The 23,681-nt window shown below is 40.0% G+C and overlaps 3 protein-coding genes across 3 annotated transcripts in view; 2 read left to right on the forward strand and 1 right to left on the reverse strand.

The window, feature by feature from the left end:
• Window positions 1–11,886, forward strand: part of Meltrin (disintegrin and metalloproteinase domain-containing protein meltrin) — a 66,040-nt gene extending 54,154 nt beyond the window's left edge. Inside the window, exons 4-13 of the mRNA XM_076774196.1 lie at window positions 57–246; window positions 544–611; window positions 1,132–1,296; window positions 1,699–1,868; window positions 1,938–2,129; window positions 2,292–2,888; window positions 3,124–3,325; window positions 3,462–3,666; window positions 3,754–3,883; window positions 6,970–11,886. Coding sequence (XP_076630311.1) covers window positions 57–246; window positions 544–611; window positions 1,132–1,296; window positions 1,699–1,868; window positions 1,938–2,129; window positions 2,292–2,888; window positions 3,124–3,325; window positions 3,462–3,666; window positions 3,754–3,883; window positions 6,970–9,571 — 4,521 coding nt within the window. The 3' untranslated portion in view covers window positions 9,572–11,886. The remainder of the gene's footprint in view (window positions 1–56; window positions 247–543; window positions 612–1,131; window positions 1,297–1,698; window positions 1,869–1,937; window positions 2,130–2,291; window positions 2,889–3,123; window positions 3,326–3,461; window positions 3,667–3,753; window positions 3,884–6,969) is intronic.
• Window positions 11,887–12,169: 283 nt separating this feature from the next.
• LOC143346651 (uncharacterized) lies at window positions 12,170–17,230 on the forward strand. The gene is made up of 2 exons (XM_076774965.1): window positions 12,170–13,404; window positions 13,471–17,230. The coding sequence occupies exons 1-2, from the start codon at window positions 13,303–13,305 to the stop codon at window positions 15,463–15,465; spliced, it is 2,097 nt and encodes a 698-aa protein (XP_076631080.1). The 5' UTR covers window positions 12,170–13,302; the 3' UTR covers window positions 15,466–17,230.
• A 1,281-nt stretch (window positions 17,231–18,511) lies between these two features.
• On the reverse strand, window positions 18,512–19,429 carry Snrpg (small nuclear ribonucleoprotein G). The gene is made up of 4 exons (XM_076774974.1): window positions 19,248–19,429; window positions 19,110–19,132; window positions 18,910–19,034; window positions 18,512–18,807 (listed from the first exon to the last, which is right to left on the reverse strand). The coding sequence occupies exons 1-4, from the start codon at window positions 19,277–19,279 to the stop codon at window positions 18,757–18,759; spliced, it is 231 nt and encodes a 76-aa protein (XP_076631089.1). The 5' UTR covers window positions 19,280–19,429; the 3' UTR covers window positions 18,512–18,756.
• Window positions 19,430–23,681: the final 4,252 nt, after the last annotated feature.

Genomic DNA, 23,681 nt, shown 5'->3' on the forward strand with positions numbered 1-23,681 from the left:
TCTAAACGGGTTACCCAAAAGGAACTAGCGAAGTAGATGTTCCGTTAAAATTGCAGGAGCTCTGCCACTATCAAGGCAGCGTCCGCGACGTTCCCGGTTCCTGGGTAGCGTTGTCTACTTGCAGAGGGTTACGGGGCGTCGTTTTCGACGGCGAGAACCTTCATCACATCCACCCGGAGACGGAGTCGCTGGACTCGGACCATTACGTCTACAAACACGCCGATCTCTTGGCCAATCACACCTGCGGTAACGTCTACCATAACGCTATTTTTGAGCAGACGGCGAACCCGGCAGGTTCTGTCGAAATTCCTGAAAGCTCCATGGTCCTTCCCAGCTAGATAGGAAGCCGCGGATGGAATCGTAGCTGTTACCCTTGCTCGCGCTCCTTTCCCGGTCTGGAAGACCTGTCTCGCGTGGACTGGTCTCTCCTTAACGGTCTTAACGAATGTGGGAGCGAGATTCTGCCGGGCCGCTCGTGTCTCTTTGTCCTTAACTTTACCACGAACTCGACCGACGATGATGTTAGTTTTTTGTTCGACGCAGGTTACGAGGGAACGACGCACCATGTTCTCGACCGTGAGCATCGCGGGATCGTCAACAGGGCCACGAGGGTACGAAGCTATTGATTGATTTCACGTTGCCAAAGGATCGCGAGAAATTTATGTCCTGGTACACACAGGGTGTTTCACAAATACCTGCAAACGCTCAACAGGTATCTTCTGCAATTCAGGGTAGAAAAAATAAGTCGTCCTTGGTGAATTTTTTTCAAGGAAACCATAAGATCTTTCGAAACAATTGTCTAATCATTTTTTCTTCGTTTATATTTTGTCTGTATGCATACATTTGTTCGTTGGAAACGAATAAAAATTGTAGAAGTTGCAAAAGGATAACTGTTTGCATGTATTTCTGAAACGTCTCGTAGAACGTTCTTTCCAACCGTGAACGATGTACGCGAGGCTCTCGAAGGCCCTCCTATCGTTACCGATCTTTGTCCGTCGTTAGAACCCCTGAAAACCCGATGTGTCTTGAGACGCAACAGTCCGATCGACTTTTCGCCGATCTTCTCGCCCGAGAAGCTCACGAGCACCGAACGTTGAACGACTAGTGATTGGAAACGGACTTTTCTTGCAGCACAAGAGGGCGGCCGAAGTGATCCGAGGACCTTACAACGCGAACAGCCATTCCCGATACGTGGAGTTGGTCCTCGTGATCGATAAAAAGGAATACATGGCCCTCGACGAGAATTTGGACAAGGTGTACCATCACTGCAAGGACATTGCCAATATAATCAACGCTGTTAGTATATCATCATCGTTAACGAGAGAATCCTATAGTGTAAAAGATATAATACATAACCAAAACTCTTATTGTACCATCTATACAGGGTGTTCGGCCACGCAGTATATTATCGATAAGAAATTTTTTTCTCGAAAACGCGTAGGAATTTGGGGATATGTCTATTCACCAAAAATTATTATAATTGACCCCCGCAACCGCAAATAAATTTTCCAGAATTCTTCTAGAATTTCCCATTAAAATTTTTCCCAGGTGTGCCCTAACACCCTGTATATTATCTTATTTCGATTATGTTCTACTACTTCGGGTCTTCCCATCTATTGAATAAATAAAATACAATAAAATATATAATCCATTGTACGTGGATTTGTTCTGTGAAAGTAAATATATGTCGCGTTGCAGCTATACATGCCCCTGAACATATTCATCGCCCTAGTTGGGGTGCAAGTATGGTCCGACACGGACGAAATAACGCTGTCTCCGAACGGGGACACCACCCTCTCGAATTTCCTGCGGTACAGACGGGAGAAGCTGGTCCAAGACATGCCGAACGATAACGCCCAGCTGTTGACGTAAGTCCGGAAAGTGGAGGAATACCGTCTCGAAGGAACCCCGATTAAACGCGTTTCGAATACTTGCAGGCGTATCGCGTTCGAAGGAGGCGTGGTAGGGAAGGCTCTTAAGGGACCGATATGTACGTACGAATTCTCCGGTGGCGTCTCCATGGATCACTCGAACGTCGTGGGGTTGGTGGCGGCAACCGTGGCCCACGAAATGGGTCACAATTTCGGCATGGAGCACGACTCCGCCGACTGCGAGTGCCCTGAAGAAAAGTAGGTCGAACTGCATCCTAACATTTGACTAAAATCAGACTTTGTAAAAAAGAATCACTAAGTGTCCCAAACTTTAATGCCCAACCCTTGTCAGTATATTCTACGAATCTAAACAATTTATTATAATAAAGAAACGGTAACTGAACGCACGTTGCATCGCAGATGCATCATGGCGTCGTCAAGCGGCTCGTCGGGACCGACGCACTGGTCCACCTGCTCTTTGGAGCATCTGGCTCTGGCGTTCGAGCACGGCATGGATTACTGCCTGAGGAACAAACCGCAGAAGCTGTTCGACAGCCCGATTTGCGGGAACGGATTCGTGGAGCCCGGTGAACAGTGCGACTGTGGCTTGAAGGAGAACTGCGACAATCCTTGCTGCAACGTGACCACCTGCATGCTGCACGGCAACGCCAGCTGCGCCACGGGCGAGTGTTGCGACCTGAAGACCTGTCGGCCAAAGACCGCGGGCACGGAGTGCAGAAGCGCGGAACACGAGTGCGATCTGCCCGAGTACTGCACCGGACAGAGCGAGTACTGCCCGGTGGATGTGTTCAAGATGGACGGGGAATCGTGCAGCATGGGAAAGGCGTTCTGCTACCAAGGATCCTGCAGGACCCACAACGACCAATGCAAGCTGCTGTGGGGACCCACGGGCACCTCGTCCGACGCCCAATGCTACGACATGAACAACAAGGGCACGAAACACGGCAACTGCGGATACAATCGCGTCGAGTCCAGCTACGTAAAGTGCACCGACGAGTAAGATTCCGCTTTTCACCTCCTAGATATACAGAGTAGTTCATCTTAGATTACTTGTTGAAAGTTGTGCACACTGCTTCTTTATCGAGATTTAAAATTTACTTTACAACTGGCAATTGACGAGGTATTTGTCACATAATGTTCAATGTAAAGGATGCTAAACGTGTTACCTGTTCTGATCAACGTAGTCTATAAGCGCTAATGATAGACGTTCGAAATTCTTCGTGGGTTTTAGGAATCTCCTCTGCGGAATGCTTCACTGCAAGCACTTGAACGAGAGGCTAGAATTCGGTATGGAGTCCGTGGCGATTCTGAGTCACTCGTTCATCAACAACGGTGGCAAGATAATACCGTGTCGTTCGGCCATAGTAGATTTGGGTCTGAACCAAGTGGATCCTGGCCTGGCGCCGGACGGTGCCAAATGCGCACCCGGGAAGGTAACGAAACAAACCCCATTAATGTGTCCTTTAGTTGCACAACATTCCCAAAACTCCTGATGGCCACGTCCGAATACCATTTAGAGGCGTTCGCCTCTTCAATGCACTTGACATGAATTTTATCGATGGTGTTTAGATGTGCGTGAATCAGAAATGCATGCCGGTAGCTGATTTACGCGCGACCGTATCCGGAGGGAAAGCGTGTCCCAATAATTGCGGTGACAACGGGGTGTGCAACAGTCTGGGCCATTGCCACTGCAATCGCGGCTTCCGACCGCCTGATTGCACACAGCCGGGCGTGGGCGGTTCCGAGGACAGCGGACCAGCGGATGATCCGAATGGTGAATTGACTTTCGTTCGATTTTGCGCAACGGCTATCGTTGCCGGCGACATTTCGTTTATCGTAACTAATTGGATGATCGTTACAGCGAGAAACGACTTCATAATGGCCATGTACATTATCTTTCTGGGCATCGTGCCGATGGCTGCGCTGTCGGCGTTCGGCGTTTGGTACCTGAGAAACTCCGGCCAGCACTGGAAGAAGGGCATGATCGCAACGTACGTATCTAGTTTCGACCGTGTAAAAGAGAAACGAAAACCGCATGCCTTTACGTCGCGCGGTGCTCCTCGGGGTTCGACGACGGGGTCGTCGAGTCACACGATCGGTAAAAACTTTTACGAGAGGGTGGCGATATTCTTCTCGCCGCGACAGGAGAGCGCCCGCGACGCGAACCGAATATTCACGATCAGCAACAGTCTGCCGCCGAAAGAGAAGCTTCAGATCACTAAAACTCACCTGATATCGACCACTAACCCGGACGCAATTAACTGCAGTAACAGCATCGAGTACAGAAAATCGATGTTGCTAGCGAACGCGGATAGCCAGCACGTTAGCAACAAAAAGCCCGACGTCGCTGAATCCGCTAACCGGTCGGCTGTCCACGTTGTTGCCCCCTCCTCGTCCGCGGAGTCACGACCGAGAAAGAACTCGATCAGGTCGGAGTTAGGGACGAAAATAGCGGAACGCATTCAGCAGATGCAGAAAAAACCGTCGAAAAACGTGAAAGGACTTACGCTAAAGACCGAAGTGAAGTTTGAACATTTGAACGATAGTCCGAGCGGTAGTTCGAGCGCCCCGCCGAAAACGGCAGATCCCTTATTGGCTGACGAGAAACCATGCGTGCAGATACGCGCTGCCCCTTTTTACAATAAAAAGCCACCGCCCCCACCAGCCCCGGCCCAAAGTCTCAAGCCAAAGATTTGACCTGTCCTCCATTTTGTTCATCAAAATTTTCTTGTTTACGAAACACCAGTAACGCTGCCTGACATCCACGCGTACTATACTCTTTATTTTAATATTTCTTTTCTCAATATAGAACGCGTCTCATTTAGTGCGAAGGTCATAGTGTATTTTTTATTTTAATGTTTTTTTTTTGATTTTTTTTTTTTTTTTTTTTTTTTTTTTTGTTTAATTTAAACTATGATCTTTGCATTACGACATACAGGGTTGGCAATAATGGTGGCGGTTAATTCGTTTTTAATCCTTACGATTGCCAAAACGACTTAGAATATGCACTGTGATTTTTTACGTTGTAATAGTCTAAATAATGAATACTATAACGCAGGGCTTTTCCGTTGGAAAGGAAACGAGAACCATGTACTTAACATTAAGTATACGTTAAGCTTTGAACGAGTTTACGGGCACCGCGCTGCTTGTAAAAACAAAGTCCTGCCGTAGCGTTTTAAACGATTATATATATTTTTACAAATGTCTGAACAAAAGAATACAATTTTATATACCTATTACATATATATATATAAATTAAAAGAAATCTCGCATTTAGGCGGTTTATTTATTCGTTTATTATATATGATACTTCATGCTCAAGTATTGATACATATATGACGTAATACAATCCTAGAATATTATATATAAAGTATGCATATTACGTCGTATAGAGGTGCGTTTACATATGCAGAACTATGGCGGACGAACTAGACTGAACGACGAATTTTAGACAATGGTATATCGTAGAATATTCTTAATTTGGGGCTCCAAAGGGACCATGGATAGATTTGTGGGGGTCCGCGAATTTTTATATTAATTTACATGTTGAGAATTGTACAAACTTCTTGACCAACTTGATAGATTAGTTTGGTATTAATTAATTTTAACAATTATCTTCCAAGTCCAGGACCTTGCGCTTGGGCGCCATGTTGCGAGGACACAGACGCCCTCGTAAGTAAAAGTTAATAATTGAAATGAGACATTCCATGACTTCGCGAGACGATGATAGGTGAACAGTTGGTTTCTCGGTCGAACGCAGACTGCTGATCAAAAATATTCGACACGATTCGGCCGAAAGCCATTCGTTCGCCGTTGTTCGTTATACGTAAACGCACTTTAAGAGTATTACCAAAAAGATGGGTGATAATAAAGTATTGTAGAATAGCGGTTCTCCACCGACACGAAAGACGGAGATGACGATCGAATGCTTGATTCGAAATAATTCGAAAACGCGAAAGAACTTTCTCAAAGGGTGAAAGCTCGAATTGACCCTTCAGGTACGACGGAACCTTCAGTCTCCAGCCATACGATTTGTCGTTTAAATTTTAGTAATTTTTTAAGGAGTTGCGTCACAGAAAACAAAGGTTCGCGGATTATACGTCGTACTTGAAGGGTTATTCGACGAAGGGACGTTTCGAAAATAGGTTGAGAACCGCAGAATCGTAGAGCATGCATAGTGATTTACGTGACACGAGCATGAGCATGTGTGAAATTTCTTTTCGATGGCTTTGCATTTTAAGATTACCGAACGTCTCGCTTACAATCGAATCGATGAGTCAGTATTAACGATCGCTCGATACCCTTAATAATTTCTTCGTTAAAACAACAAACAATAGAAACGAAAAGTGGAGTCAACGTTCGATTACTTTTAGCGAGCAACGAGTCGGTACAGTCACTTTTTCAGGTATATTTTTAATATCCTGCAGAATTGCTCGCCGATTGTACAATTTTATTCAATAAAAGTAGTATTTTACGCAAAGTGTACACAAGTTTTCTTATGTAATAAACAAAAAAAAAAAAAATACTTCCTTCTTCCAAAGAGCTTGCTACTAACACTTTAATCTTCGACTAATATTTCCCTGCAAGTTTCTCGTCCGTTTGCATGCGTTTCGAGAATCGTTGGAGGGACTTCCGGTTTATCGCGATGCTCGAGGAATTACATAAGTGCATGCCAGTAGCGTTTTATGTTCGGCAGAGTTGGGCAAACTTTATTTCTCGTACACGGAATAAGAAGTAACGACTAAATACGCGTTTTCTTTATTGGATTTGTTTCTGGGCTACGTAACAATCTGTATCTTGCGTGTGCAACGTAGAATTGTGAAAGAAAACAACTATTTTCACCCCTTGAACGATCAGATTAACCAGAGGGAAGTGAAGGGATGAATAAATCTGTAACGTTCTTGGAACCAGATTTATTGTGACGACACTTTCGGCCCAACTCTGATGCCCGGCAGTGTGCGAAAATTGTTAGAAAAATTGTTCGCGAAGCACGATCGTCCACGATCGTGGCTGCGTGTAGTTTGGCGCTTGACACCTCCCCAAATTCCCCGGCTTACACTTGTGCTTAAAATTTCAGGACCGATCGTGGCCACAATGGACTATCCATCAAAACGATCGATCGTTCCAGTCCTTTGCCCCGTAGCATCGAAACGATCGATTCTAGCCTCAGTCAGGATCCAGCGTGCGCGAGTTTATTGCCGAAACCGGAAGCCGACGAGCGTTACAACAATAATCTGTTCGGTCAGTTCAAAGGATTTACGATCACGCCGATCAAGAATCAGCCGAAAGGCGGCGAACCGACGAAACCGGCGCCTCCGCCGCCCACGATACCAACGGTGGCGATCAAGACCAACATCAAGGCGCTACCAAAGAACAATCCGCCTCGTAACTCGCTTCTGAACTCTACGTCCAACTTCACCGAGCCGTCCGCGGCTCCCAGCTTGCCACCGTTGAATCCAGGATGCACGGCGCGTCCTCTGATCAGCAGCCCGGTCCTGGCAGCCACCACCTGCACCTCCGTGGAGTTGGTCGCCCCTAAACCACCAGCCAGACCGTCTTTGGACGCACCAACGAGGCCTGCACCAGCTCCCCCGATCTCCATCGACCTTCAAAAGCCCCAAAGACCGAACAGCACGCCGTTAACCAACGTTCTGCTTCCAGAAACAGAGAAGAAACCGGAGAAGGGTAGCACCCTGAACAGGCTAGCCTCGATGCTCCGACCAAACTCCGGGATCATGAAGACGGGGGGTCTGCAGGTGGCGCAGAAAGAGGATAAAAACACCAACTCTCTGCCCAGGGCGCATCACTTGAAAGCCAACAAGGTGATAGATAAGGAGATCCTGAGGAACTTGAAGATTTCCAATCCGATCCCTCAGAAAGAGATCGAGATCCCCACGCCTGCTATCCCCGTGATCTCGACCACGGAAGCCGAGAAGAGGAACGTGGTGTTGCGCGCCCAGTCCATGAGGGACAGCAAGATCACGCCCAGACCCGCCATTCAGACGTTCGGGTCCATGCGACAACAAACTACGCCGGTGAAGAGACCCACCAGCATCCCTGCGAGCACCAGACCCACAGCTCCTCCGCCTGGTCCTCCAACGACCACGACAACCACGGAGAAGACGAATGACGCTGGCAAGATTCACGGATTACCGGGCTACCAGACCCCGCAGCTGAAGAGTACGCAGAAGCTCGTGGACAATGCCTACGACGACTGCATGAACCTCGTCCCCGAGTCGTCCCTGACCAAGATCACAGAGGAGTCGCCCACCAGCGACAACATTTACGCGGTCATCGAGGAGGCGATACCCGAGAAGAGCAGAAAGAATCAGACGGAGACGGACAAGCGGATCGACAACGAGTACAAGCAGCCGAAACGCGTCGAGGCTGGCGCCAACGGGGCTAACACGGAGCCCATGGGTCTACTATCGGAGATCGTGTCGGAAATATCGAATCGGAACTTCGATTCCATCTACTCCACCGCGACGTTGTCCCGGAAAGCGAAGGAGAACGCTGAGGCGGCCAAGAACGCGGAGGACCTGGGGTCGAATAGCTCGTTGGGGGCATACGCGAACTCGAATCACTATAAATCGCCTGGCAGCATCTACTCGAACTCGGCGTCCGGGAAATTCAATTCGTCCAGCTCCACGACCAGTTCCGGTTACTTGAATCCGTCGGTGCTGAACGTGCCGCGACAGCAGACCGCCAAAGGCGAGGTGAAAACCATCGACAAGGGGAAACTGGCGTCGTTGAACTCGGCGAACCCGAATCTGAACGACGATATATCGAAGGAGCTGGGCATGAAACCAGCGGGGGATGTCGCGTCTTGCAAACCGGTCGCGTCGATGAAAACACGACCGATTCAGCGGGTTCTGAGCAGCCCCAAGAGCGAAGAGGCGACCACCGATGGCAAAGAGCCTGTCAAACCGCCGCTCGGGAGAACGAAAACGCCACCTCACATCGTCAAGACGGTGACCAAAGACGCGAACGACGCGACGAAAACTGCCACCAGACACGCTCTGGACAACGCGTCGAGGTCGAAGCAGCACAACGACGGTGCCGCCAAGGTGTCGAAGCCAGGATCGGACAGCTTACAGAACACCGCGGATAAACAGGACTCTCATACGAACGTTAATAGATTATCTATGAAAACTGTGCCTTGTAGCCCTAAGGATAACGGGGGAAAGTTCAACAGTCCGGACGTAGTGTCGAGTTGTTCGAGTTCCAATCAAACCAGTACAAAGTCGCCGGACGTTCTGGGTAACAATCCAAAGTTTAGCTTTCAGCCGAAGAACGTTCAGAAGACGCCCACGTTGTCGCGTGGGAACGCCGCCAAATCGCCGTCCGCGCCGTTGAAACCGTTGAGCATCGCGTCCAAGGTGGCCAGCCTCGCGGAGAAGAAGAAATCGCCGACGAGCGCGAACGCGAAGTCGTTTGTGGCGTCCGCGAAAGAGATCTCGAAGACCCTGCAGCCGAAAACGGCCCAGAAAACGGAGACCAAAGGCGGTGGCGAGACGAAGGCGAACCCGGTGCAAAGGGCGGCCACGGGCAAGTCGAACGTGGCGTCCCTTCAGCAGAAGTTCGAAGCTAACAAAAGCGTAAACGCGACGAGGACGGTACCGAGCGTACATAAAAAGACTATTGGAAGAACGACGGATACGACGAGCGTAAAAAAGTAACAGACGAACGTGTACGATTCACGCGAAATATTCTAGTCTATCGTTAATTCACTTTTAGAGGGAGTGAAACGTACGTGTTACGTTCGAACGATATTTCTATGATTTTATTTTATTTAAAGAGATCGTACGGCAAAGTGAAAGCGTATAGTACAACGATCGTCGAACTTTTTCGCTGGACTCGTCGAGAGGAAATGTCGATCGAGCAGACGGAGACGGAACTTTTGTAGTTTGATGTCGGCATACCGATGCATCGAATCGGATGAGAATCGACCGGCCGTACCGCGGGCCAATTGAATTTACTCCGACTATAGGTTGTGTCAGTCGTAAAGTTTCACGACGGCTATATAGAGTGTAACAGGTGACATGGTTTCGACAGAAATCACCTCCTTTCGGGTTGTAACCCGTATTCCGGGTCACCCTGTATTACCACTGTAAATAGTAGTTACTTAAAAATTCTAATATTTTTTGTAGACATCATCCATTACCGGTAACGTTCGGATATACACGGAACACTAATGATCGTCGGAATACTTATCTTAAGAGCATTTTTTAAACGATATGACAAAGTATGCAACAATTTATTTTGAAAAGATTCGCTCGATACCGCATGAGGAACGCGTGAGAAATTATTGAACTCTGTGATATACGTGTAACGAAAGAATAGCACAGAAACATCGTACCCGTACGTATTATAATAAATAGCAGATTAATAGACGCGACCAAATTTATCATTTTATAAACATAGAAAGTTTTCAAGGACGAATTAGTCTCGAGAGGATAAATCATATCTCAGAAAAAAAAGGAAAAAAAAAAAAAATATGAATCGTATGGAGCAGCTTTGTTCACTTTCCAAAGACTAAGCGTTAAAGTCCAACCTTCGTGAATGCAATTGTACCTTCGAGATTCTCCCGCGAATCAAAATTTAAACGCGACCTAGCCAGCGAACTTAAAACGTTAGTATCCGCTAGAATAAACGCTGTATTCTGAGGCAGATGCGGGATTTCTTCTATGACGAAGTACGCTAGATTACAACGGTAGGAATATTTTGCTTAAACCGCACGACTTCGGTTGCCCCGTTACTTTTGCACGTTCTTCTTCTCCTTCTTTTTTTTTTTTTTTTTTTTTTGTTATATAAAAACCACCGTTCATGGTTTACCACGGACGAGTTCCGGGCGCCGATGTTCGACCGCTAAATCTAGCATCGTTAGACACGCAAAGACTAAAAGAACAAAAAATATTTATTTGACTGATCGATATGTAAATATGTTTATAATGTAACATAGATGTAAGTCACATTTTGTACAATGTACCTTCGTGCTCGCTAAGTTAATTCGTGAACTACTACCCTTGAACGCATACATGCGACTTCAGCATTTAGCTTTTTAACGGTGTCTCGTTCGATTTGTTGTTAAGCGCGTAACGGATTCGCCTGTACCAAAAAAAAAACAAAAAAAAAAAAAATTGAAAAAAGTGAAAAAAAAAAAAGGAAAGAAGAGAAAGAAGTAAAGGTTTTATTGAACGGTACAGTTGTAACGTATTTTGTGCATTTATCATTTTCACGGAGCGATCTCTCGCGATGTACGTTTACTTGTATACGATTGTTCGCTTTTAATTTATACAGTTCCTATGTACAGATGTTTCGATGCGTTCAAATTTCTTTTCTTTTCTGTTGTTTAGACATCGCAACTTTAAGTTCAATAAAGCTTTTCGACAATATCCATCCATTCGCGTGTCGTTTATAGTCGCTCGCCGCTTTCGTTTCTCTGTTCCCGCGCAAAATGGCGTCGTATGTATTGCTCTGGTATAAAGACAATCAGACGTTTCGCACGGCATACGACTACTAAACGGAGAAAAAGATATTTATCGAGGAAGCCTTGGCCACGATCGATCGATGAAAATATAATTTTTAACGATACTATTCGTTTTCGAATACGTCAGATACACATAAATTTATCGTTCGTTAAAAATGTAATCGAGCAGCTTACATCGAAATTCTACGATTCCTTGCCAATCGTCTTGCAGTCTACTATTATAGTTAACAGACGTCGCATTCTACGTTCAATACCAAAGATAAATCGCGTTTTACGTGTTAAACAGCCAAGATGTAGACTACTTAAACGTTGTCTTAAAACTTGTACATTTCCCAATCCATGGAATCGTTATAATAAATTCTTTATTCCACGCATATGATTTCTAAATCATTGACGCTGAGATCGAATAAAGAGGTAGGTAAAAAGCAAGTAAACCTTAATTATAAGAGATAACCAATTAATACACTTGTGAAAAACAGATTAAAATTCGGTAATTTCAATCCTATCTATTTGTAAACAAAAGGACTAGGTCAACAACAACTAAATGAGTGTTATATTTAACCTTTTTAATCGAGGGTCGAATAAAACAGAAATCTTTTAGTCTAGAAAAAGTAGTGGTCCTCTATGCGAAAATAAGTAGAATAAAAGTTTTGACGAATACGCCTAACTTTATATCTATTTTCTTAGAACAGAAAAGTAAAAAATTATAACAATTTCATTCAACCCCTGTTTTTAATGGAGAGGTTTGACGTAGACTCCATCAATCGAGACGTTTGTCCACAGGATTCGCTTAGAAATCATGTTTATTTATGCTCACCCACGAATTACTATTTTAGAATAATAAATTAATCGCTATACATTACATGCATAATAGAAGAAAGTGACTATCGTAGTCCTACGTGTAGAATCTGTTCGCGTGTCATTGTTTTCACAGATAACGTTACGAGAAACTTCTTCCTTTGATTTGTTTTGCTAGTCGAGCGATTAATTCGTTTCATTTTCAACGTGAATTGTTCAATCTTACATAAAAACTATAACGAACGATGATAAATGGGAATTAGCTCTAATTTAACCCGTTAAAAATTGCGTATTACCAATTTCTTACAAACGATTATAAATAACCTACGTTAGATACGAAAAAAGATATCCGAATTGAAAAATAAGCTGATTTTTCATTCTGTATTAAGAGCTTAATTCTCGTTAAGAAAGGTGAATGCCAAGTGTCTACTCGAAGAGGTGTCAAGTGGGAGAAATCAGCCCCTCTTTTAATATTCTCCACCAATAGGATTTATTCGAGTAGTCTGTATGCCTATGAATTTACCGATAGATTTCCACATTATAGTATTGTAAACAGCATTACTTAAATACTGTTAGAGTCATTAAAGCGTGCTGTTATTTGATACGCTCGTTTCGTTTCTAACGTTTATCTTCTACATATAGAAAAACTAAAAACTGAAGTTTTGCATACCATGCGTTACGGCGAAGGGTTTCGATTCGACACGTAAATTTATGGTCACGATCGTAAATTTATGAGTGGCGTAAGTGTTTGTCGAATTAACGTGATTATTGATCTCTGTCAGTGACAATATTACAAATAACGTGTGAGCGTGCTGTTGCCAAATGTTGCCTAATTACCTAAACACTGCATACCTGTGTGCATATATATCAGTGCACGGTGTGGTTTGTCAAAAACCCGTTAACCTAACAATTATTTCGTGCATTAAGAAAATTACGGACAATATTCCATATATAAAAGCGTGAGGAACGTCAACGTTCGATGATTTGCTAAGCGCTATGTTGTTATTGTGAGATGAAATGCACGTTTATGTCACATAACGTTGCGATAAACGTTTCGGAGAATGGTTACATGGTAGAAAAATTCATCCCAATTTGCAGGATATTACGATTTTCTATTTTTGTATGGTGAAAATGGCCCATGCTCTATTGCCGAATCTTTGTAAATCAATATCCACATCTAATATGTGCCCTACAAATTTTACTCCATCAACTGCCTTATCCGACGTGAGTTTCACATTTTCAGCATGCATACTTGTTTATTTTATTATTATACATCGATTTTGTTTATAGGTGCTGAATTCTGAGCCAGTGAAACGGTTGTTCAATCAACCGAATATTATTATTAGAACGATTCCCTCGAAAGCTCGTGCAAGTTCTGCTTCATATAATAATAATGTTGCAAACGAACTGTATAATTTTGATTCAAATTTAAACACATCAAAGCTGTCGGAATTATCCATAGTTCCTTTACCGATAGATCAAGAGGAGGAGAATCTGTTACCTTCTAAGAAAGAAGGTAAATCAGAAATTGCTTTAGTGCCTATTAAAAGGGTGAAGAAGTCTTGCGGTCACTATGAACCTTGCGAAAACATTGTGTGCGATGTGGCTATACAACAATACGTAGATAGGGATGGAGCATCGCCCATGTTAGCCATTAATATAGAAGAAGATGAAATAAATGCACCTGTATCAAAACATTGCACTAATGCAAAGTGTGATGCATTGAGCATCGATCACGATCGTTGTCGCAGAGCTGTGATAAGATTAAACAGATGCAATCGTTCAACTGCTTGCGACATTTGCGGTATCGAACTTCAAACGCGAAGGTGTCGCGTGCATCATAAAAATTGTAAACGCAAGACTGAATACAGACATAACGAAACCAGCGGTGCTCAGGTACTAAAAGAAAGAATGCGCGAAAGAGAAATTCAACTGATAGCAGCTTCTAAAGCGAAAAAGAACGATTATATGGATCTTGGTACGATAATAGAAACGCTAAAAAATAACGAAGAATTAATTATTATTCCAAAGTCAGTTCCTGCACAACAACCCGCAGTTACTATAACAACTGTGGCTACTACTCAAACTACTCAACAAGTTAACAGCATGTATAATGTTTTTGGAAAACTTTTACCTAGTATACCAATTGTATTACCACAACAAAGCATAGTTCTTGGAAAGTCACAGAGTTCTAATGAAAATAATACAACTACCCCGATAAACGTAACCTTGCCTGATACTTTGAATAGACCACTTGCAACAACGACCAGTGCTGCTTCTTTACCTCAAAGTCAGTTTGTCACGTTTGCAACGCACCATAACGCACAGCCAATAACGTTAAATGATTTACTATTCTCTCAATCGCCGTTAGTGACTTCATCGGCTACTCAGCCTTCACCGTTGCTAACACCTATACGCGTTGTACCTATAACTAATTTAATAACAGAACCATCGTTATTACATCAAACACAGGGTATACCAAAGTTTTGTATCATAGCAGATCCTCCGGTACCGATACCAGTATCGGCACCGCTACAAGTACCGGTATCAACACCACCGTCATTAACTGTTTCACGAATTATTAAACGGTCGAACTCCGTGTCAAAAGTCAATACTCCAAGTGTTTCTAAAAGGACATTACAAAAAAAGAAGAGGACTTCCTCGAAGAAAAAACAAAAGTTTAAAAAGAAAGAGTTCAAATGCAAGTATTGCCTTAAATACTTTAGTACAGAATGGTATTTTAAAGTGCACGTTGCTAAGCATACAGATGAAAAACGATATCCTTGTCAAATATGTACAGCATGCTATAACAATGAACACGATTTAAAGACCCACACGTTAGAGGAGCATTCGCGCAAAAGAAAATCTGCTAGTGCACGTAACCAGAGAAGTAACAAACAACCTTATAATTGTTTGGACTGTAATACTTTTTATACGTCTGTTATTCACTTGAAGCGTCATAGACAGAAGTATCACGGAAGAACGGTATGCTCGTTATGTGAAAGTGAAATTCTAATTGAAGAACTAGAAAGGCACATGGCGACGGAACACAAAAAACGTGATAAGATTGTGAAAATAAAAGAAGAAATAGTTGAAAATGGTGATACTTCTGGTGGTAAAGATGAAGTTAAATTTACTTCAAATATTTTAGAAACAAAGATAAATAATATTAATCTGAAAACAGAAATAAAGGAGGGACATGATCAGAATATGAATGGATATAATTCCATTTCTGATGAGTTGAATATTTCAAACATTAAAATAGAATTTAACTGTACAGTATAAAACATTCCAATTTAGTGTTTCATTAAAGTTGAAACAAAAAACAATCAGTGAGATTGAAAGTATATTTGTTATAAACCTGAATGTGTGAAGTATGTTGGTAGAAAATGCTTAAATGATCAATCAAACGTGAATATTTTTCACTTATACGTTTTTTTTTGTTTTTAAAACAAAACGTTTTATTATACATCTAGTTGAAATTTATTTTTAAAATATACAGCGCAAATACAAACAAAAGTTTAATTGTCAAGGTTGCAAAAACATGTCTCACAATATTTAAAACAAAAATCATATTTTTGAATCAAGTAGCAAGCTCTAATAAAATTTAATCATTAAAACAAGATTTAAATTTAAGAACACTTGTAAATTATTAACAATTTTCGAACTGTGATACATGGCCATCTTTCCATTATAACAGTTTTGTTTCACTTAGTGTGAAAATTCACTATCGTTCATAAAATCGTAATTAACGTAATTTTTAGCACGTTAATGACTTTTATAGATTCAAATAAAATTATTATGACTGTGCACGCGAGTGACAACGCAATCACACATATTTCAGAACGCACAGCCAAATAATAATTTAAATGAAAAATTATGTGTGTAGTTTAGGACCAGAAAATTTTTTAATCGTATTTAAAGTATTTTGTACGGAAAGAGAGTTGAAAGCCATTCTTAATGCGTAGATGTATGTAAGTTGTATTGTGTTCCTTTTACTTTTAGTTAAATAGTTATTTAGTCAAAAATTCGTTCGTGTAGATTAAAATTTAATAATGTTTTAGATATCTCTAATAATATATTCTATGATCACGAGAAAAAGAGTTAGTATCGTTTAAAATGAATTCTATATAATTCTGTTTAACTTATCATCACGTAATTACGTATTAATTAAAAATTTTGTGAATGAAATTTTAATCGCCTATAGAATATTTTGCCTTTCATTTTGTTGTCGTCGATGAAAATGTATTATTAGATATAGACCATTATATTATGCACTTCATATACACAATATCAATTCCTAGAAATGTTTATCTTCTTAAAATAACGTTAATTGCACGAATACTTTCATATCAAAAAGACACACAGATTGCTGTTGGATAAATCGGGTATTTAGATTATATTCTATGATACAGAATAATAACAAAAGAAAATTTGTCATGCTACATTGTTGTAGAGTATATTTCTTCAAAATTAGTACCAAGATTTTACCGAATGTTAACAATAAAGAGTAGAACATCACAAGGCTTAAAGAAAAGTTAGTTTTCTTAAAATGCAGAAATGTTCCTTGATAAGGAAAATAAGTGAAATATTACGTGCCTTCTAAATTTTAATGTTCCTTATATAAATACGTTTACTATCACCTCATAAAAAGGCAAATGTTGATCATAAATGAAATTTATTCCGTTATTTCTTTTATCATTTCTGATCAACGATAGTAAATATATGTAATTTCCGTGAAATGTGTAGGCGACAAAGTAATGTTGCATATAATACTATTCTTTTGTAATTCATTTGCGAAATATCAGATATTTTTATTTTTGAATAAATATTACGAAAATATAATAGAGACTATGGACATATGAACAAATTATTTTTAAAATTATTGCCATTGCAGGAATACTATGCGAAACAATGCGTCCTGGGTAAAATATGTAATCTTGTCCATTGATGTATTTATACATAATGTTTTTACAATAAACGATCATTTAATATTATATTTATTTATTGAAAATAAAACGTTTTTCGAATTTAGAAAACTGAGTATGAATTACAAGGTTGAATAAATGTAAATATTAAACAATCTATTGTATCAAATACTATAAAATTTAGAATATAAATTAGACTTTCGTACGGTTTCCATGTTTTGATTCATATTCTGTCCAAAGCCTCTAATATTATAACTGTGTTTTCATGTAGTATATAAAATAACATTTTTTTGCCCCATATAGGATTGTTAGTACAGAGATAAAAGTAAATCTATTAATCTGCTGTAAGAATAATATAGATTTAATATCAAGCTTAATTGCGTTTGAAAGACAATATGAATTCAATTTCTATGACGTAATATAAAAAAAAACAATTTTTGGTCCAACAAAACGAAGTGCAGCCCTAATTTTTTTCGAGAACATGCCCCAGATTTTAAATACGAAACAGATATATATTATACGTAGTTATCATTTGTTAATTTTATTGATATTAATAATACAGGTAGCAGGAATCATTAGTTCTCATTTCTACGCTCAAAAATGATTTTTGCTTCGGTAATAACTATGATTGCGTCTCGATTGGTTCTGTATCTAGTGACTTTTTTCTAGAGTTCTAAAAATTATTTACCTAGGTGTATCTAAAAAAAAAACAAATAGATGCTATTGCTGTTGTTATAAGATAGAAACTTGTTTTGTGTAACAATAAAAATGTTATGTATGCATCTACAAACGACCTGTGCGTACAGAAATCTAAAATTGAATACGTAATATAAACGGAAACGTGTTTACATAGTCGTTTGTATAGTCTGCCGAAAATTGTACACGCAAAAATGAATATAGGTACGACGAAGCAAATGTTGCTCGGAAAACTGAAAGAAAAGTTATACGAGGGAGAAATTCAATTGATCAGAGAGCGTCTGAGACAAAAAGACAATTTGTCACGTTTACAACATACCATAATGAACAGCCAATAACTTCAAACAATTTATTGTTTTCACAATCGCCAATTGTGGCAACCACAACTATTCAGTCTATACTATTGCTAACACCTGTGTGTTATACCTACAACTAATTTAATAACAGAACCATTGTTATTACATAAAACATTGGATATACCAAAGTTTTGCATTATAGCAGATCCTCTGGTATAAGTACCACTGTCTATACCACCACAAATAACAATATCTTTAACAGTAGCAAATTTATGAGTTAAATATTTTAGCCATTGAAATAGAATTTAATTATAGTTTTTTAGCAGTTCATTAAAATTAAAATAAAAAAAAACAGAGTATCCAAGAGAGATTATTCCTGGGATTAGGAAAATAAATTAAATAACACGTATCATTGCAGGAATATTAATCTTGTTCATTCGTATATTTATAAAAAATGTTTTGTAGTAAACGATTATTTGATATTACATCTATTTACATAACATAAAATTTTTTTTCAACTTGGACAACCAGATATGAATTACAAGTTACATTGGAAGGACGAATAAGTTTAAATATTATCCAGTTTATTGTATAAAAAATTTACTTAGTTTCTTTAGAATACAAATTACAATCCTGTACAGTTTCCATGTTTTGTTTCATATTCGATCCAAGGCCTCCAACATTATAACACTGTTTCCTCGTATTACCTAAGACAATATAATGCATTTAAATTCCTTTTGCCTGTACTGAATTGTTAGTAAAGAGATTAACTTTCCACTAATCAAAAATAATTTTATGATACAACTTACCACCATTCCAATGTTATTTTTAGTACCATCTTTACATTCTTCGATACTTTCGTCTATAACCATGTTCATAAATGGATCAAAACCACGTAAAATACCCACAACATGCCTTCCACCATTTAGTTTCACTATAAAAAAGAAATAATCACACGAATAATATTTAACCTATGTAGATACGAATTTTTCAAGTACTTTTCACTCACATGATAATCTCTTGTCCATGTACCTAAAATAAAAGAGAGGAACCTTTATTACATATTAATCACATTTACAACGACTAAACCCATGAAATTAAACCGACAATCTTCATAACAACAAAGAAAACTATTTGATATACTTACTTTTTAAGTTCCGGAGGGTGTGCCTTACTCATTTTGAGGTTTTTGTTGTTCGCAAGGAATGTTGCTCTACAATATATTTGTTATACGTTCGAATACAGATACGTATTTATTGTTGTTTTTCCGGCTTTCAAAACGTGTACACTATTGCACACTGTTATACCGTAATAAATAGCAGTGGTGCCAAACGAAGTTTTTCTTCATAGAGACATTAACAAGCATTGCCAACTGTATCTTAGTTATTTCGTAGTAGGTGTTTCAGGAAAGTGTTATGAAATTGAAGAGGAGTATGAATTGATAGACACTGTAGAACGTTAACTTTATTTTCCTTTGTATACTCTAATACATGAAATAAGTGCATCACAATTTAGTTTACATCCGTCTCGAAAACTTAACAGAACGACGTCCGACTCTCTTGGTCGATAAAATCAACGACCCTACTGTAAAACGTTTATTCATACAACACTGACATTACGCATGTACATATAATTAATCTCATCGTTTAACGTATTGTGGTCTCGCAAGGTACTGCCAGTACAAAATATAAGTACATTCATATTTATAAAAGTACAACGTTTACCTGCCGTCGGAAGACGGAAGAAATAATGTATCTTTCAAAGCATCAGAGCAAGCAAGGCTTTCGATAGCGCGATTTAAGATTTCAATTTTTTCGAAACAAAACGTGTCTATTTGAGCGACTAATAAATTTAGTTTACCGCCTATTCTCTAAGTCTAATATCTTTTGTTAATGCGACTTCCTCTTTGTCTAAACTAGCTTGTTTACTTATGACGTCACCGAGAAGCAAGGATCATCGATATCCTTCGACAAGAATTCCAAGACGAATAAAATGATGATCCCGTTAGTAAAATGGTTGTTCGAAAAACTTGCCCGCACGGAAGATTCTAAAACCAGTCTGGTAAAAGCGTCGAATCCTTAACCCTACGAATATATTAATACCGGTACATAGAATTAAATTATCGCGTTACAGGTAAAGCATATAACCCAGACTCCTATGTAACTTCTAATTATTGCATGGAGCGAAACACATTGTTACATAACTGAGATTCCATCAAGCACTTGAACAGTTTATGACGTACCCAGAAATTCTATGTAGATACAACGTGAGAGAAACAATCGTAGTGTATTTTATACTTTGTTTGAACTGATCAGGTACTCCATACAGGTTCTAAGTATGTATTGAATTATACGCTTTAGCTGCAACTACTTTATGGATAACTCTCAAGGAATGACTTCCGGTTATCGTCGACATACACATCGAGAGGGAGACATTTCGTGTAGCGTTTGGCAAACAAATTTTAAGGGGAAAGTAGCCCAAGTAAGATCGTGTGTATGTCGCGAAACATGCAGCAAAGGCTTTTTTATTTGTTTGTTTTTCTTTCGTCAAAGTAAGCGCGAGAACCTCGAAGACATTTGTAACTACTATTCACGAGCTAGCTGATTAGGCGTTCGCGCTTACTTCTGTCGCTATTCGCGTTTAAACGTTGCAAGACGTGTACGATGGAACGGATTTAAAAGCAGTCGTAGGTAAACATCCCGAGTACCTCGAGTTTACCAATTCTCCAAATACAATAAAAACGTTCTTATAAAATAATTATACAGGATGTTCGACCATCCCTGGGAAAAATTCTAGTGGAAGATTCTAGAGGCCAAAATAGGACGAAAATCAAGAATACCAATTTCTTGATGGAGGCTTCGTTAAAAAGCTATTAACGTTTAAAGCTCCGCCCGTACTGAATTTTTTTTCTCGAAAGTGAGTAGGATTTCGGGGGTAGGTCTATTCATCAAAAATTATTGTAATTGATCCCCGCAACCGAAAATAATTTTTTCAGAACGATTTGAAATTTTTTAATTTTTTCGAAAAATTTCACACATTCTCAAATTTTTTTCTCAAAAGTAGGTAGGATTTCGGGGGTATGTCTATTCACCAAAAATGATTGCAATTGACCCCCGCAATCGAAAATAATTTTTTCAGAACGATTTGAAATTTTTTTTTTTCGTCGAAAAATTTAGGCACTACTTGTCGATTTTTCTTAAAAATTCCTTTTTCATTTTTAGTAATTTTGTTTGACGCCCTACAGAAAAGTTGTCTAATACTTTTTTATAGGTACCCATGAGCTCTACTTCAGAAAAAAGTTTCATTGAAATATATTCACAATTGTAGAAGTTATGGCTGTTTGAAAATTGGAGCATTTTTATGGGGTTTTTCTCATTTTGCGGGGTCAAGGACCAACTTTTCGAATATTTTTGCAATTTGTACATATTCTCCATCAAAATACGCGTAGTTTGTTTTTTTAAACATCAAAATCGTCCAATCCGTTCAGAAGTTATGGCGTTTTAAAGATTCGCATGAAAATTCGAGCAGACATTTCTGGCCAGAAATTATATTTTCGTTAAGGAATTTTTTTCTCGAAAATGCGTAGGATTTCGGGGGTACGTGTATTCACCAAAAATTATTGTAATCGATCACCGCAACCGAAAATAATTTTTTTAGAACGATTTGAAATTTTTTAATTTTGTCGAAAAATTTCACAGATTCTCGAATTTTTTTCTCGAAAGTGGGTAGGATTTCGAGGGTATCTCTATTGACCAAACATGATTATAATTGACCCCTGCAACCGAAAATAATTTTTCCAGAACGATTTGAAATTTTTTAATTTAATTTTTTAATAACTTTTTAACAAAGCCTCTAGAATCTCCCATTAAAATTTTTCCCAGGGGTGGTCGAACACCCTGTATAATCCGTCATTTGTTGTGCCAAAGGCAATAATCGAAAGCGTAAAACGCGGGGATGTAGTGGTCCGGCGAGTCTTGTTCAAAAATCTTTAACGATTTTCCAAGATTAAAAATAAGAAATAAAAAAATCGGGAGGAAGGGTGTGGAGGGGGCATCGTGTAAAGCAACGCTGTCCACTTTACTATCGTCGCTATAAGTTTATACGCGTGTCCGTGATTACGAAAGTGGCGTAAATCGAGAAACCAAAAATATTGGGATTTTCATCCGTCGAAAAATTTAGGTTCGTTCGATCCAAACGTAATATTAATGGGAAAATTGTTTACTCGAACCTCGTGTATCAAAATTTCACTCGAAGTGTAAAGTTTCGAAAAAATACTTTTCAAACGCGAATATCGCTTTCATAATCACCGGCTCATATACGAACGCAAGTTTGATGCCACTTATGCGTGCGTCACGCATTGCAAACAGTACGTTGGGGGCCCTATTCGTGGACAGCATTAGCATAAAGCCACGTTCCCATGTCAAAGCTCGAAATGCACGAGCACAATTCGTCGTACCATTTATCGTACGTCGACGTGTTATCACTATGCAACACCGAAAACATTCGAAGTCACCAATGGCGTAACCAAAGGCGGCGGTAGGTGTTACAGGGACTTAAGTAACAGCGGCAAGCGTCCGCGAGGGATTTTTTTAACGACATCCATCGTAGGTACGTTAACATGGAGTACAATTATATTGCGTGCAAACGCGTACGTTCTACGACGTCTAGTATTTTTTTACTTCCTATATTATAATATGTTTTTTTTATTTTTCTCGGCGTCGAGTTCACTCGCTAGTGGTTACGCTAGTGGAATGTACTCGCAAAGGGTATAGCCAGATAAGATGGTCGAAAGGGCCCTTAAACCAAATTAGACCGTTTAAAGAAAACCATTTGTGTCAAGTATCAACCCGATACAATCCGAATTATAGATTAATAATCATAACAAGACACTAACGCTGTAAAAATACAAACGTGGTCATTTAATAATTTCTATTGAAAAAAAATATTTTTAAAAATCCACAAACACGTACGCCATAGAGCAAAATACCCTTTTTTCAAAATCTGTGATGCAATACAACGAAAGATATACAGCAGCTTAAACTGAAATTGTTTGCCTAGTAACTACCCTCCCACTAAGGTTACCAAGGGTTGATACTTAACACAAGATATGGTTTTTTTTTAATGGTTCTGTGGCGGCCACTGCTTCGCTGGCGAGGTGTAGGTCTGTTCGTGAGAATTGTAGGACAGAAAAGGAGGGGGGCCGCGTTTCGTCCCGGGGCCTGGCTAAGTGGACTCATCAAGTAAGGCTTCCTAGCAGGCCCTGCCTTAGACGATTAAGATACTAGGAAGTCGTTCGAGAAGTGTATATATAGCAACGGAGGGGTCGGTCGAGCACTTGTGAGAGCGTGACCCCTCTGGTGGCGAGCATGGGAGGCGACGCCACAGGTCAATTTGGCTCAAGGGCACTTATGACCATCTTGTCTGGCTACACCCTTTAGTCCAAACTGGATCGGATTGAGAAACTATCGTGGATCGAAAATTGTCTTGGAATAAATTGCGTCGTAGACTGCCAACTCTGATTGAGAAAAGCACAGTTACGTTCGACCGCGACGAATTCATCATGGAAGCGACGCCAATGTAT

Source organism: Colletes latitarsis, chromosome 10 (genome assembly GCF_051014445.1).
Source record: "Colletes latitarsis isolate SP2378_abdomen chromosome 10, iyColLati1, whole genome shotgun sequence".
Classification (NCBI taxonomy): Eukaryota; Metazoa; Arthropoda; class Insecta; order Hymenoptera; family Colletidae; genus Colletes; species Colletes latitarsis.